At 32.6% G+C, this 15,625-nt stretch overlaps 3 protein-coding genes across 3 annotated transcripts in view; all 3 read left to right on the top strand.

Moving 5' to 3' along the window:
• Nucleotides 1-5,332, top strand: part of LOC108686208 — an 8,275-nt gene extending 2,943 nt beyond the window's left edge. Inside the window, 10 exon segments of the mRNA XM_018191371.1 lie at nucleotides 756-802; nucleotides 804-1,032; nucleotides 1,100-1,194; nucleotides 1,263-1,464; nucleotides 3,656-3,706; nucleotides 3,709-3,761; nucleotides 4,060-4,192; nucleotides 4,315-4,446; nucleotides 4,521-4,721; nucleotides 4,808-5,332. Of these exon segments, the coding sequence (XP_018046860.1) occupies nucleotides 756-802; nucleotides 804-1,032; nucleotides 1,100-1,194; nucleotides 1,263-1,464; nucleotides 3,656-3,706; nucleotides 3,709-3,761; nucleotides 4,060-4,192; nucleotides 4,315-4,446; nucleotides 4,521-4,721; nucleotides 4,808-5,199 (1,535 nt within the window). The 3' untranslated portion in view covers nucleotides 5,200-5,332.
• A 2,452-nt stretch (nucleotides 5,333-7,784) lies between these two features.
• On the top strand, nucleotides 7,785-10,942 carry LOC108686214. Its single transcript, XM_018191377.1, has 2 exons — nucleotides 7,785-8,263; nucleotides 10,556-10,942. Exons 1-2 carry the CDS (start codon nucleotides 7,942-7,944, stop codon nucleotides 10,876-10,878), a joined length of 645 nt encoding a protein of 214 aa, XP_018046866.1. The 5' UTR covers nucleotides 7,785-7,941; the 3' UTR covers nucleotides 10,879-10,942.
• A 2,590-nt stretch (nucleotides 10,943-13,532) lies between these two features.
• LOC108686209 lies at nucleotides 13,533-15,048 on the top strand. The gene is made up of 3 exons (XM_018191372.1): nucleotides 13,533-13,753; nucleotides 13,861-14,067; nucleotides 14,521-15,048. Exons 1-3 carry the CDS (start codon nucleotides 13,649-13,651, stop codon nucleotides 14,752-14,754), a joined length of 546 nt encoding a protein of 181 aa, XP_018046861.1. The 5' UTR covers nucleotides 13,533-13,648; the 3' UTR covers nucleotides 14,755-15,048.
• Nucleotides 15,049-15,625: the final 577 nt, after the last annotated feature.

Raw genomic sequence — 15,625 nt, forward strand, 5'->3', positions numbered from 1 at the left:
TTTTTAGACTTGTATATATTTGTTAATATCTCGTATGTTTTCTGCTTTTTCTTTTACTTTTTCTAAGTCGATAAGAAATCTTATATTTTCTCCAAATTAAAATTCAAGTTTATTAAATACGATTTTTCTAATAGAATTTTAATCATTACTAAAATTTGTTAAAATTTATGTTTATGAAAGAATTATGTTGATGAAAGAATGTAACGAATTCTGAGCGAATTATTCTAGTTTATTCCGACATAAATAACACTCTCTGGTAAACGAGACCCAGTTTTCCCGATCTAACCCGGCGTGGGGTATCTGACGAATAAAAAAGTAAAATAACTCTGCTGCGCTTCGCGTAACGCGGTGCAGTCTACATGGCAAGTGAACAGAAGACGCACATATTGGAAAGCAGAGCAGTATTTCTAAGAGTTTTCTTCGATATTTTTACATTCGTGAAATGTTAACTTTAATTAAATGTGAACGAATCGCGAGTATTATCACTGATGACACACATAATGAATTAGTAATAGTATAATATAAATAATTATCGTGTTATATCATGTTATATGAATGTGGATCTAACATCGTATAATTACGTGATTTTACACAGCACAAGATAATATATTTGAACACAAAGTAAGTTGTAAAATAACTTAGTATAATAATAATAATAAATCTTTATTAAATGTTTATTAATTTTACATACAAATAATTATAAAAAATATATGGATTTATTATTTTTTTATCTTAATATTATACATAAATTTAATATAAATATAATTATCAAGAATACATCTTAATTTTCAATATGCATATTTCAATCAATAAATCATTGTAAATTCGAGGACATGAATGGGACCAAGTTCTTCATTTGCATTATCTGGTTGGTAACATTGTCAAAACTATTAATTCGCGCTGAAGAGAAATTGAACAATTGCCAAATCAGCTTCAACAAAACCCAAAATTTGAAGATCTTTCCAGGAATCAAATTTTTTTTAACGGACAGTGAAATCAGTATTCATGTGAGAATTCACGACCTACTACGAGGTATTGACAGTACTTTATTTACTTTTGCATTTTATGTTTGAAGAAGATTAAGATCTCTCTTCTTTAGAGACAGAAGTGCAAACTGCAAGAAACAAAGAGAAGAAGAAGAATCCTTTACAGAAACTTGGATTTATGATGATGATGACACCATTTATTATGCAGGTTTCTTGTTTATTAATCTTATTATAACACTTCCCGCTAGAACAAATGATAAACCTGTCTTATTTCAGATACTTTCCTTACCGGGCGCTATAGCAAACATTAAAATGTCACTTCTAAGGAGTATTATGGTGGCACAGTTAGCAATTGCTATAATGATCTATAATTTAATTAAGAGCTCGCAAGACTCGGAAGTAGTGGTGGTCCATAAGCCGTATCATCATATACACTATCGTCACGGTTTTCCCGATGACATCGAAGACGAATGGTTTGGTAGATAAAATATACGAATGAGTGTGATATCAATAAGAACAATATATTTCTCGTGATACTGCTATGTCGCTTTCCAAAGCGACACATTAGAAAGTATGAAGCACATCTGTGATATAGAGATCGTAAAACGCGATGCAAAATTTATTTTTAAAATTTCAAAATTATTTATATGTCTTTATATATAATTATTAAATTATTTTTAAATTATTATTATTATTGTTATATATCTATTTAATTATTATTATTATTTTATTTATTAAATTATTTTTTACATATGTTATATGTTTTTTATTTGTGAAAAAATGTAACTCGCAATATATGAGAAAATATATTATTGGTCTTTCGTCGGTTGCGTACTCACCTCTCCGCGTTTTTGCCTCGTATTGAACAGAACTGTCAATATCAAGATGTCGGCTGACCTACTTTGAGCTTCCACATAACGGCATTTTGGTCCAGATTCTCACATTCGCGTGCAGACATACCCATTCAAGATTTCTCATTTCTCTCTCGGTAAATTCGACATCGAAATCGAAATGAGAATTCCATCGCGCTTCTCGCGTTGATAAAAATATTCTTACGACAGCAGAAATGTAAATGAAGTTCTTATGCGCGAGCAAGAAGAATGTACAAGCTAATCATAGCGTAATCGGAAATTTCGTCAACAAACTGAATCTTCGAGACGTCGATATTCGCTATGCGTATACGTGCTAGAAACCCACCTTCCGCGATTGGTATTGTTGGTATTGGTATGCCACGAGGATCATCGTTCCTAAATCGACTTCGCAGTACAAATCAGATCGGCATGCCGTTTTCTGGACTACAAAATGCATAATGCACCACGCGCACCCGGCAAATAAGAATCGAACATTCGCTTATCACGAACTGCTTGAATCATGTAAACATAGAATTACGTGAAGGAATTTAGATCTCTTTTATAATTCTCCAATAATTCGATATTCCACAAAGTGGAAACGAGTTCCTAATTCCTGTTCCAAATCGAAAAAGTCGAACGATTGAATATATTAAACTAGTGAACAAGTATCAGAACAAGTATTTTATTGTACAAGTTTCACGATTGTAAAAGTTTTAATATCTATTGTATATTTTTAGATTATCATCAAAACAGAATTTTCTCTCACAACTTTATCGACTTATTAGTTAGATATTTCTATATGTCTGATTGTACTTTTTATATATCTGATTGTACTGTGCAGTTTTGAACGACACGATGTCCAAATTTTGTCTTCAACATTGCTTACCGTGATTTGTAATGGTGTCACTTTCGATGATTATTCAATTTCTAATCTTGTCAAGTCCAATGCGTCATATATTCAAACAAAATTTCAGAGGCACAAATTTCGAATCGTCGCGAAGCACCTGCGAACGGCCCTGATTCTCAATTTACCGTAATGTTCCATTTACGTTTGGGCGATTAAAAACGAGAAAAAGATCTCCAACCATAATATAATGGTTGATATTTTATCAGAGCAACCTTTCACGATTTTCTCAATCATTTATTTTAGTCAAAGCAAATCAGATGTTAATGAGATTTTCTTAGAATATGTCGTATACTTTGCATAATGATGTTAAAAAATGTAAGATTCTGCTGACATTATTCGCAGTGTTCGATTAGCTAATCTATGTGCATTGAACGTTCATTAATTTATTATATCTAGCATCGTCCAACACTCCCAGCAGCATTCGCTTCTTATAAGAAACAACCATCGATCTGACAGCGTTATGTGTGAGAAGATAAAACGAAAGGTCATCTAATAAATACACGCGCTTATGTGATCAATGTAAATGTCTCTTCGTGTCTGTTAACGTCCATTAGAAAAAAAAGTATTATTCTGTCTCTCAAAAAGTGTCTCTCATCAATAGCAATTTAAATTAATTCTATGCAGTAAATTTCAATTATTTTGACAGAATAGTCAATAAAATTTAGATAATAATTTAACTTAAGTTAAAGAAGATTTATTAAATTTTTTTTGTTAATAGATATTAACAAAAGGAAAGGAATGTGAGAAAATTAAAAATTATATTAAATAAAATAAAAAACGATATATTATGTGTTTACTAAATAACTTGCATAAAGTCTAGACAAATATTTACCATTTTTCCTATTTGTAGCTCTTATAACTTTCTCAAGTAAAAACGTCATCCATAAAATTTAATGTTATGTCACAGGCAGCAATATGAAATTTTAAAACGGAGATTGCAATCTATAGCCACGATCCACTCAATTCACGACCATTAATGATAACCGTGCAATTATCTCCCAGTCGAGTCTGCAAAATGTGTGAAAGCTCACTGAGAAAAAGGCCTCCCGATTTTTTCGTCTTGTTCCTTTCACACTTTCCTCTTCTCCTTCGTCGTCAGATCGTTTCATAGATAACTCGCGGAGAAGACGAGAACATTTTTCTCGTTTATTACATCACCACTGTATACTCGGAGAATTCGCTCCTGCCATCATTCAGTCGTGCGAACTCGAAGCCGCAGGGATTTTCGCAGGATGTCGTTCTTCGTGGTGAGGATCCAAGGCCGGCGAAGGAAAATACTTGTTATCATATAATAAAAAAAACACGCGATTTTCAGTTGCAGAGGAGATGCGATCTTCTGTGTCTGCTGTGCTATCTAATCGCGCAACATCTTGCCGTCGCGGACGATATCAGACCTTACGAGTTCTCTTTCAACATTGTCGATTTTCAACATAGATTTGAGAAGAAAGGTATACCAATCAAAAAAAGTGTCAGGCGAGATTCTTATGATTGCAAATAATTAGTGAATTAAAGAATTCTTAGAAAGAAAAATAATGAGATTAATGACGTTTTTGTGTATTTCTTTGTTGAGACGCTGAGGGACTCATTACCGGAGAATATGGCTTTATCACAGCCGATGGTGTCTACCACGAGACTGGATATAAGACCGACAAAAATGGGGATTTTATTATCACAAAACAAAGAAATCGAAAAATAACGAGTCGTAAGTTAAGTGCTTATTGAAGAGATAAATTTTATGTACATTCCGCTCTAAACGTTTCATCTTGGTTTAACAAGTGAAGGACGCGCAAGAGATATTCAAGGATAGACCGGAAGCAGCGAAAAAATTAATCGAAGCCATAATGAAAGCCTGCAGTGGCTGTAAAATACCAATAAAGCAAGAAAACGATCGACCAAAACCTGTGAAGACAGTCACGGAATCACCGCTGCAGAAGAAGATGGAGCCGATATTGAAACGGATGATGAAGATATTAACAGGTAGTACAAAAAAGAATAAAAAAGAATTTGTGAGCGTTAAAGTAGATAATATTATATGTATAAATTTACACTCTTCAATTTTACAGCCAATACGTCTATTAAGAGTTTTTCGGAGGAGAAAAATAAGTTTATCAAAAAGGAGGACATCACAAAAAGTATGGTGCGAGCTGCGAAAAAATTGCTATCCGAAGAAGATAAACTTACCGTGAATGATCAAGTCCTGGAGAAAATGGCAGACGATCTGTACTATCAGTTCAATTATACGATAACATCGCATGGCCATCATGAAGACGGCTATCGCAGCGGAAGAAAGAACGGTAGCTATCGGTCTCCAAATGAAAATGGTATCGACACACAGGTGAGGTATTTATCAAATGAATTCGGGCATCAGCCCAACATCACGTTCGTTCCGCAAGCGTACGCGGCTGATGAGAAACACGGTCTCAAAGGATATTCGTTTCGTTGGTATTGGTCGTAAATTCGCAACTTTATATGTAATGCAATTTTACTTTACTCAAGATTTATTACTTATAAATGTGCTAACATTTATTTAAATAGTATGAGCCACATCTAGAAATGCACAAGTTTCCAGTTTTTGAGGTTTATCGTTACTTGAGACAAAATAATTTATTACGCAAAAAATAAATAATTCATTGAGATAAAAATAATTATTGATGAAAATATATATGAATATTCTGATAATTTCCTGTATAGTATAAAATAATTTATTTTCGAAAATGTAATTTTATTCATTATTTTTTAACTATCTTCTGGACATGGCTTTTTTTATATGTAATCCATTTACGAAAGTAGATATAATTTAGATTATGTTATATTACAAATTCACAATAAATATTACAATAATATAATCTTTGTAAATTTATGCGATTTCTTTCATTTCTTTTATTTGGAACCTTCGATGAACACTAAAAATAGATCGTAAAGTGTACGTACAATCATTCTTCAGTTTCTAACAAGAATGAAAACGGTATGCAAGCAAAAATGTAACAAAAGTAGTAAACTTGGTTAAGCTAGTCTGTAATTAGGAATATCATTAAATTTACACTTTTTTTAATTTTCTACGAAAAAAAATTAACACTTATTATAGTCACATAAACGTAACAAAACTATTGTTTATACATACCTAGTAAGAAATGATAATGGAATTGACAACATCGAATCGATGTTGATTCAATGTCGAAACCATCAAATCGACGTCAATTCGACATCGATTTCATTGTCATTTCTCACTGGGTATGTATATCGTTTGGTCAAGTATTTGTTACTTTGCATCAACCAGATGGTTTGGAGATCATTATTAGAATGACTCGAAATTCATATTCGGAGGGATAGCAAACTGTGATGAAACTGTTACATAAATAATAACGAGATAACGGTAACGATAGTATAGCTCATGAGGTTGACATTTCTGACAAAGCATGTTACACTCAGTTTGTATGGTTACCCTTTTTCTCGAATTACGCGTGTACATATCAGAAATGATATATACACTTTTTTCTCCGTATATGTATAAAAAAATTTAAATCCTAAAAAAAAACATATTAAATGGCTGATTAAAGAGACCTTTGCGCGGATAAGCCATATTTCGTTTCATTCTGACAGATTACACACAATTTTACATATATGCAATGTAATATTCACGCACTACTACGCTTATTACATCACGTAATTGATGATTAAAAAACGACGCAAGCAAATTACGAAAAGGGCGAATGTAATCATAGTGAAAGGTAAGATGAAAATTCCCGAATGATCGATGCATAATTCACGAAACCGGTGCCTCTACATGTTCCGGGATTGTGTTAATTAACAGCGCAAAAGCCATTGAGACACGTTGTGACAGTCGAGTTGCCACAACGCATACTGCGAGGCTCTGAATTTCTGAAAAATAAATTACTATTCTTATGATAATTAAATGAACGTTAAATGAACGTTCAATTTTTTTCAGTGAAAGGCTTGTAGACAAAATAGACTTAAACAAACAGTGTATCAGCGAGATAATTAAATATAAGACAATTAAATTAAACAAACCAAATTCGATAAGAAAATATAGAGCGATGAATATTCTGATATATGAGATATGTTCAAAGGTATATTGAACATGTACGAGATTCAAGCATTTTTCAAAAGCAGCTATTTCTCTCTATAATTTGATTCTTCCTTGTTCTTGAAACGATAATAAAAGTCAAGAATTGGGTTAGTATGTGCTGTCGAGTAAGTGAAATTTTTGTCGGTCCATGTACTGTTAATCGCGTGTGCCAAGTTGCTCGTAGACTTTAAAAAAAATGCGTTGCCATGTATCGCATTCCGAATTTTGTCCAAGTTTTTTGATCGTCTAATTAAACTTATTCTTTTTTTTAATTTTTAGAACTAAAAAAAATAAAATTAGTTAAACTGAAATTAAAATTAAATTATCCGGATAAAAATGTTATATATATGGACATATAATTATATAATTATATATAAAATATGTTAATTTTTTATACAATTATATACGAAATTTTTTTCCGGGTACATTGACAGAAATAGACATAAAAAATTATAAGAAAATATATCCTCTATTTTGAAAACACTTTTTAATAATAATGTATAAAAACACTTAATAAAAATAATGTATTTGCATTGTTCATAATCATTTTTGGTCTCAAAAAATGACAAAAATTTAAAAATAAGAGAGAAATAGAAATAGAATAGAAATGGAAATGTGATAATGAAATATGATAATGAAAATGAAATTTATCATGATTTCATTGATTCTTCATGAATAATTTTCCATGTATTGGTGACATAGATCATTGTATAGAGTCAAGGTATTTTACTCTATCAAGTTAATTTCCATTCGATAATTTACGGATCCTTAATTTTTATGGGACGACACCGTAAGTTTCGTCGTGGCGAAAAAGCCCACCACGGTAGAGGGGTACCCGCTAGACTTACATGAAACCAAACCCACTATTGGCGGAAGTTGAAATGGAAGGGACACCAGTCTCATATATGTTCGATCACGCACGCTCCACAACCACTTCGAGCCTGTGACACGCGGTCCAAGGCTACGGTTGACGGTCAAGATCAAAGAAAAAAAAAAACGAGAGGGTGACGGAACCTAGTCGTCAGGGAAGTTATCACGCGATTTTCGTGGTGATAACGGTGCGCTTCGATCAGTGAGAATCGTCAAATTCAACGGAAAAGGCAGGCAACCATGAGGATAATCGCGCTGGTTCTTTTCTTGGTCCTCGGACTCGCTTTAAACGCTCATTGCATGGCAATGAAGAGGAGCAAGCCAAAGGAGGAAGGTATCCTGGGGTGTATATTCACCAACAACGCCAGAAGTTGCCTCAGGACGAGATTAGCCCGTGACCTGGACCAAATCGAGTTGGAAGTTACCGGGAAAAAAAGCGAGCCACCGATGAGCGCGGTGATCGAACAGGCTGGCAATGTCATCGCTGAAGTCGTTGATGATCTGCAGGAGAATAATGCGGAAGAAATCATCAAGGAGGATGACGCTCAAAATGACAATATAGGTGAAAATTAGAAATCAAATAGAAATATTATTACACAATCCAAGGAAAACAAGAAAATGAAAATAATGTTATATTGAACGATCATGACAAAAAGTCAGTTGACATGAATTCAATAATCAATCAATATGACGTTTTAACTTTCTTGTTCTCTTTGAGTTGAGAAGAGAGATAATTTCAATATCTTCCTTATCGATTCTTTTATATTAAGTATATTATGTTTTTTATATTAATTTATTTCTATTATTTTTTATTTCTTAATTATTAAACTTTCTTATCGTTCTATCAATTATTTCAAATTTTCTTAGTTTTTTTAATAGAATACTATCCAAAATTATATTCTAATGTTTGATGACGTATAATTCTTCTAAAATAATATAAACCCTTGCTGACTTTCGTATAAACAAGGCATCACTGAATTGTGTGTCAGTATAATTAAGCTGTCATAGATCGAGATCGACGATTTCGCAATTCAGATTTCTAATCGCGATGAGACGGCACGTGGAACGCGTGTAAGGTCGTCTATACACATCGTATCTTCTTTCGCACTTCCCGAGAAGCACCGTTGGACAAAGTCGGTTAACTCTTTCCAAACTCGTAACTGCCTCCTTTATTGGAGATGTAACAACGGGAAGTCAGTTCATCTAGAGTGCACTGAAAATTACTGTGACGATTTTCTTCTCTATTACATATCTTATTTTTCTAGTTTTTCCGAAACCATGTCAGTATTTAAATAAAATAAAAAGTATAAGAAATAATTTTTTTTTTGTAATAAAGTACTCAGCTAATTGCACTTATGTCATATTCGTTTTTTATTAGGAAAAATGTAGATAATATTCAATACCTTTTTGTGCATTTGGCATATATTTTTTAAAAGTTTTTTTTTAGATTAAACTTATCTACAATAATTAATTTTTGGTACGTATGATTTTCATTTACGATCAACATTTATATCACAATATTATCAATATTACTCAATGTTATATAAATAATATATTATAAATTACTGCTTTCTTTAGCTATTAATTAAATATCGTTATTAATTATAAGACAACTGACAACTTCATAAACAGAAGTACCGTTCGATACTCGGAAACGAAGCCAACAAGAAAGGAAGTAGTATTGAATGAAATCTATGAATGAACAACGTTCAACTATGTATATTTTAGATCGATGTGGGAAAGTATCACATTGACAAGGCGAGGAAGTTTCGTGGATTCGAAAAGCGTATATCACGATCATAAAGTGAACGGACATTACCGCCATTATTTGCATAACGTTTAAACATCGAACGTCAATGCAAACGTAAATATTATAGCACAAGGCGAACCGCAAGTTAACACTTTATAGGACTCACAAAGTTCCCGTCTGGGTCACTAGCGAGTTGTTTAAATGTTTTGCACGCAATTGTGCTCGTGTGCGCGTATCGCCGACATTGTAAAGCAGTTTACGCTAATTTAATGTCACGACTTAGGTAAATCGACGGTAACGGTACCGATTGCATCACTCGCCATTTTCTTGGCTATCTTTTCCAGCTAAAATCAACAAACGCGAATCATATGAGAGAAAAAGAAATAAGTACTCCGCAAACATATAATTCGTAAAACAAAACACGGAACGTCGCGTTTGTATCAGGATTGTTCTAATAAGATATTAATCATTGAACTTAGCAAAAAAAGAGAAAAAAACCAGAATTTATACTAATGAACAATAACAGTACCAGGAATATTATCTTCGTTATCTTTTGGAGCGTACAAAAAACTGTACGGTACTTCCAACGTAAATTGCCAACAAATTGAATAATTCGACAAGCATTACGCTAATTCGCTACGATTCATATCGATTTAACATTCCGCCAATGAGGAAAAGTGGAACTAGGTATCGATTAAATTTTGCAATTCGCTATAGAATCCACTCGGAGATTAGCCTGATCATTAGAGAACGGAAGAGACATGTTTTTCATATTATGAAAAAATTCGGCCGCGAAAGCAATCCACGTGACTCTTTTTAAAAGAAAGTTGTACTGGTTGCGGACGATTACGTGGCGCATGAGACGAAAGGTTATACTCCAGGTTAAGGTTTGTAGGTCAACCTGCGCGGAGATCCTCGAAGTACGTTTGCCAGATTGCGCCAGAGCTTTGATTAAGATCGATCCATATCGTAAATTTTCATAAAAGCATTATTTCCGATATTCGCTTTCACTTGCAATTATCTACTCGCGTTCTAGAACTCCTTTTTGCGCATAGATTAATGTCACAGTAAATTGTAACAGAAACATGTACAATTTTTTTTTAGAAGAGGCGCGTAAGAAGAAGTTCAAGAAGAAACATCTGCAGAAAATTCTGGGATTAGTGATGCTGCTAAAAGCGAAACTCAGCCTGTTGCTGCAGCTGATAAGCACTCACTTCCAGTTCAAATTCTTCATCATCGCCATCATCTCGTTGATACTGAACGCTGCCAGATTCTGGATAGAGATCAAAAAGCCTTCTAAAGTTATCTACTACGAGCATGCACAGCATCAGCATCATTACGATCACGACGATCACGGTTATTGGGGAAGATCATCGAATGAGACGCCTCATGAACTCGCGTACCGCTCTTACGCACCTATGGACTGATATCAAAATCGCATAAATTTGACCGAGAGGATGATCATTTTGCGCGAGAAAGATCAATGAAGAACCGAACGATGACGCAAATTTCATCGCAATATGATTATCGTTTCACTACATCATTCTTTATTTTTATTTTATAGTTAATCTTTAGTCCAAAAGTCAGAAAATATCTGCGACATGACGTCGATATTTATACATTGTATAGTATTTATTTATTTAATTTATTACGTGCTATGTTGGCATATATTACACGATCATCTTGAATTTCACTTTAATTAATGATGGATGATCTAAGATTTCTCTGACCTCTAATTATCATATATAAAAATAGTACTTTTTAATCGTCTTAAGTCATACCAAAGTTACTTACGAGTACCTGTTCTATCTCGCCACAAAGAGATTTTCTTAGGATTGACTACTATTTTAATTAAAAGAACATACTATCACTCGTATCGTGACTCAACAAATCTTTAAGTTTAACATTCTCTCTTTGAATGTTTATCTCATAATATAAATATACATATGTAATAATAGTAGAAAAATTATACATTCTATTTATAAAAAAAAATTCTTTGTGAAAAACAATAATTTATAATTGCAATTTTATAGAAACATGTACGTATTAAAAAATTTTGATAATAAACTGTACGAGTATACGATTTCTCTGACATGTGTTCTTTTAAGACATGATTGCAGATGCTACGTTTATCGACGAAAGAAAATGAAAACTCATCACGTTGCTACAGAGAGAAACTTTGGCGATTCACAAATCGCACGACCTTCTTCAGTCGCACTGATGGACCATCCTGAAATCTTTGTATTCCTCGTCATAGCACGATGGATAATGCGACTGGAATCCTTAAGGAGCGGCGATACTTTCAGGGTGTTCACCTTGCTACTGATCATTTCAATGATAAACGTACGAGATTTGTGCAATGGCTCATCGATACTCCATGAACCGCAGGAAGAAGTTTCTTATGAAAGAAACGTGTATCCGACATTTTTTTTTAGAAATCCTAAAATAAAAAATAAAGAAACGCTCTTTCTGTAACTTATATAAGTTTGCAGAAATAAAAATATCCATTTATTTAATTAAAAAAGATATGAAGGAGAACAGAAACATATATATATATATATATATATATGCATAATCTATTGTTTTAAAATAATCTATTGTTTTTTCCTATGAATTTGATGTTATGAAAATATCTATATTTAATAATAAAATTTATAACATATTTTCTTTACTTGACTTGCATTTATTTTGAATAGATTAATATCTACAAATATAAAAATCACATATTTTCCATGTAGAAATTATTATTGCTCAGAAACTGCTACGTTTTTTTTAGGAAAGAATATAACGTAGAAAAGTTTTGCTGAAGCATTTAATTTAGCTAGATATAAATTTAAAAATAATTTTGTTTGGACCATCAAAATAATTATATAGGACACTCGAACTGGTTGCTATATAGAATGTCAATACTTGCAATATTACTTGTCATGCTTGAATTTCTTATATAATTATTTTGGTAGTTTAATAGATTAATATCTATAAAATTATTTTCTAATAAGATCTAAATTTTTAGATGCTTCAGCAAAATTTTTCTTTCTGTATACGTAAGAGTATCTTTTCACATTATCGATAACCAAAAGCAGCGATTTTGTAATGAGATACATTTTCTCATTGATACTATTAAGTATTCATATCCCGAAAAAATGCCGTTCGCGATGCGGCCTTAACGAAGATATGGTCCGGCTGGGACTGCCCTCGAATTTTGACGGCTAAATTCATGAGAAAAACGTCCCGTCTTCGATTGGAACGCAGCCAATCGCGGAATGGGACTAATGTGTCATGTTTGGGGGTAAAATAGGTGACGGTATAGAAAGTAAATCCATGAGGTTGACAGAAGAGTTTGACAGAAATTTGAATCGCCACATAAGAATTTCGGCACGTTTATTCGCATGACATGTAATTTATATCCGACCTTCGAAGTGCCATCTGTTTCTTTAGAATCCTCATAGATGATTCAACATACTTGAAGATTTTTTTAAAATAATCCTTTCTCAATAGAAGGATCGCTCTGACTGTTAATGTCTTGATAAACTAACAATTGTCATTGTTATGCAAATGTTTTGCAAACATCATCGTGTTTCATAATTAAACATAATTATTTTTTAATATACTTAATGCACAATTATTTTTAAAAAATTCGAAAACAATTGCACGGAATTATTTATAATCACTGCATTGGTAAATCCTACTCAAAAATTTAATACTGTATTCAGTTAAGTTAACAGCAGATTGAAAATGAGCGAAAAAACCAATAAATTAAAAAAAATTCTTTTAAGTATTATCATGTACGTGATTTTTTATGCAAAAAAAATCGTTGACCATGCCACTTCTTTTCGCTGTTAATATAAATAAAAATTGCCAAATGAGCACATCATCAAGCCGAAAGCATTTGCGGCATTTGCATCGGGCCTTCGAGGATGATGTGGACGTCTGACGATGGTCATTGGCAGACCAAACGTGATGGATTTACTGATTTCAATATACCAAGAATCGACCATTCATACAATATTCAAGATCTTTACGCAGAGTTCACTATATAACACCCTTCTGCGAATCACATCATCAGTCTTCTCAAGATTCTCGAACATAGAACTACAATAAAATATCGAGGAGCCAACGGTAGTGATAAGGGACCACCAGCACTTGAAGATATAACACAAGAAAATACCGCGATAATAAAATCATCTCACTAAAATCATGACACGGGAAAAGCTTTTTGCCGTATTGCTTCTCGGTCTTCTCGCGATAGCTCTTAGTTTGCCTCAGCAGCCGAAATCCAAGAGGCCTACTCCAGTATTTAAGGTTTTTAGAAATATTGATATTTTTGTATTTCTCTTCACCAACAAATTCTTCACGGATTATCGCATACGTGATTTACGATAATCGAACTTTGCAATAAACTTTTCTAGCAACCTAAAACTGGTGGCTTGCTGCTTCCCGACAACGCAACGCTCATTCGCGAGAACATCGTTGACACCTTTTCATGCCAGGATAGAATTTATGGTTATTATGCCGACATGGAGAACGAGTGCCAAGTGTTTCACGTGTGTATGCCGCAAACGAGAGGGTCAATTAGATGGAGCTTCATTTGCCCCGGCGAGACAGTTTTCAACCAAGTAAACTAATATAGTATTGTCGCAAACGTTTCGACTTACAAAGGGTGTCTTCCAACACTCAGTACAACACAGTGATCATTTCATCCTTATTTAACATTGGCGAACAACAAGAATATAATGATGCACCGTGTCTCTTGTTGGAAGGCATTCAAAGTCTTCCTCAGTGCTCGCAAATAATTATCACCCCTAAATAAACTATTGAATTATAATAGGATGATAATTATTTGCGACAATGTATATATAGAAATAAAGTAATTGTCATGTTTAAATACCAATACCATTAATGCTTGGTTATAAATCACGATATCATTTTATTGTGGAATAAAATTTGATTTTGCGTTTCGACATATTTTCAAAACAAGAAAAAATTAAGAAATATTTTCATTCTGATATCAAAAACAATTTATTTGTTGTTTTAAATAGAGACAGTACAATATTCTGATTTATTTATAGGCAACATTCGTATGTACACAAACGGAAAGTTCGATACCATGCGAAGAATCGGAAAAATATTACGTTTTAAATGAGGATATTGGAAAGGAAGTGGAAGAAGAAGAAGAAGCGGATCAGGATCGAGGAAAGAAAAATGCAACGAAGATTTTGGAATCTGAAGTAGAAACAGTGTCAAAAAAGTCATTCTCGAAAAATTCGAGATTGCTAAGTGAAGTGAGCTCGTTTCGACTTTAAAAGAGATGTATTTTTTCTTATTTGAAGAAAATCGCTCTATGAAATGTAGTAATTATTATGATTAGCCAATCTTGATTAGAAGAAATTTCAGCTTGTTTCGATCAAGACTAACTGAACGCTCATTTAGAATTTGAAGTAATCGTTTATAGATCGCTTAAACTTGCCTTCTAAAAGCTCTCATGATGACAAATAGTACATAAAACTAAAATTTAAATTATTGTCACACGTACAATGTACAAAATATGTTATTTCAATTATACGATGTAAAATAAATTTCTGTACTGTACAGTGAAATATGTGTTAAAAGTTAAGTTGTAATTATGTAAAAATATATTGAACGTTCACATATGTGATTATTTATCAAGTAAAATAAAAAAACGCTAGGAGGAAGCTGACAATTTTTTTTAACTTGTTGTATTTACATATTCCAAAAGAAAAATAATGCACACGTTATCATTAAAGAAAGATTTTAAACATTGAGGTAAAAATCATGTAAATCATTTTTTATGACTAATAATATAAGTACAGGCGAAATACAATATATATCTAATACTGATAGATAAAGCGCAAAAAAGACTTACGAAAAGGAAAAACGTTACACGATTGTCCCAAGCCTAAAATATGTAAAAAAATCGTGACGCTATAATTCGCAAACGTATTAAAAACAAATAAAAGAAAAAACTTAACTTAAATAAGCAATATGTACAAAACAAGAAAAAGTGTTGTTAGCAACACTATCTATTTACAGTGATTGATATGTATCGATATTGGTCCTTTATAAACTTAATACAAAACGACTAAGAAAATATAAAATGTGCATTAAATGCAATATGTTCTCTGTTGCCATTTTATAATTATATATATATATATA

This window comes from Atta colombica, unplaced genomic scaffold (assembly GCF_001594045.1).
Source record: "Atta colombica isolate Treedump-2 unplaced genomic scaffold, Acol1.0 scaffold166, whole genome shotgun sequence".
Classification (NCBI taxonomy): domain Eukaryota; kingdom Metazoa; phylum Arthropoda; class Insecta; order Hymenoptera; family Formicidae; genus Atta; species Atta colombica.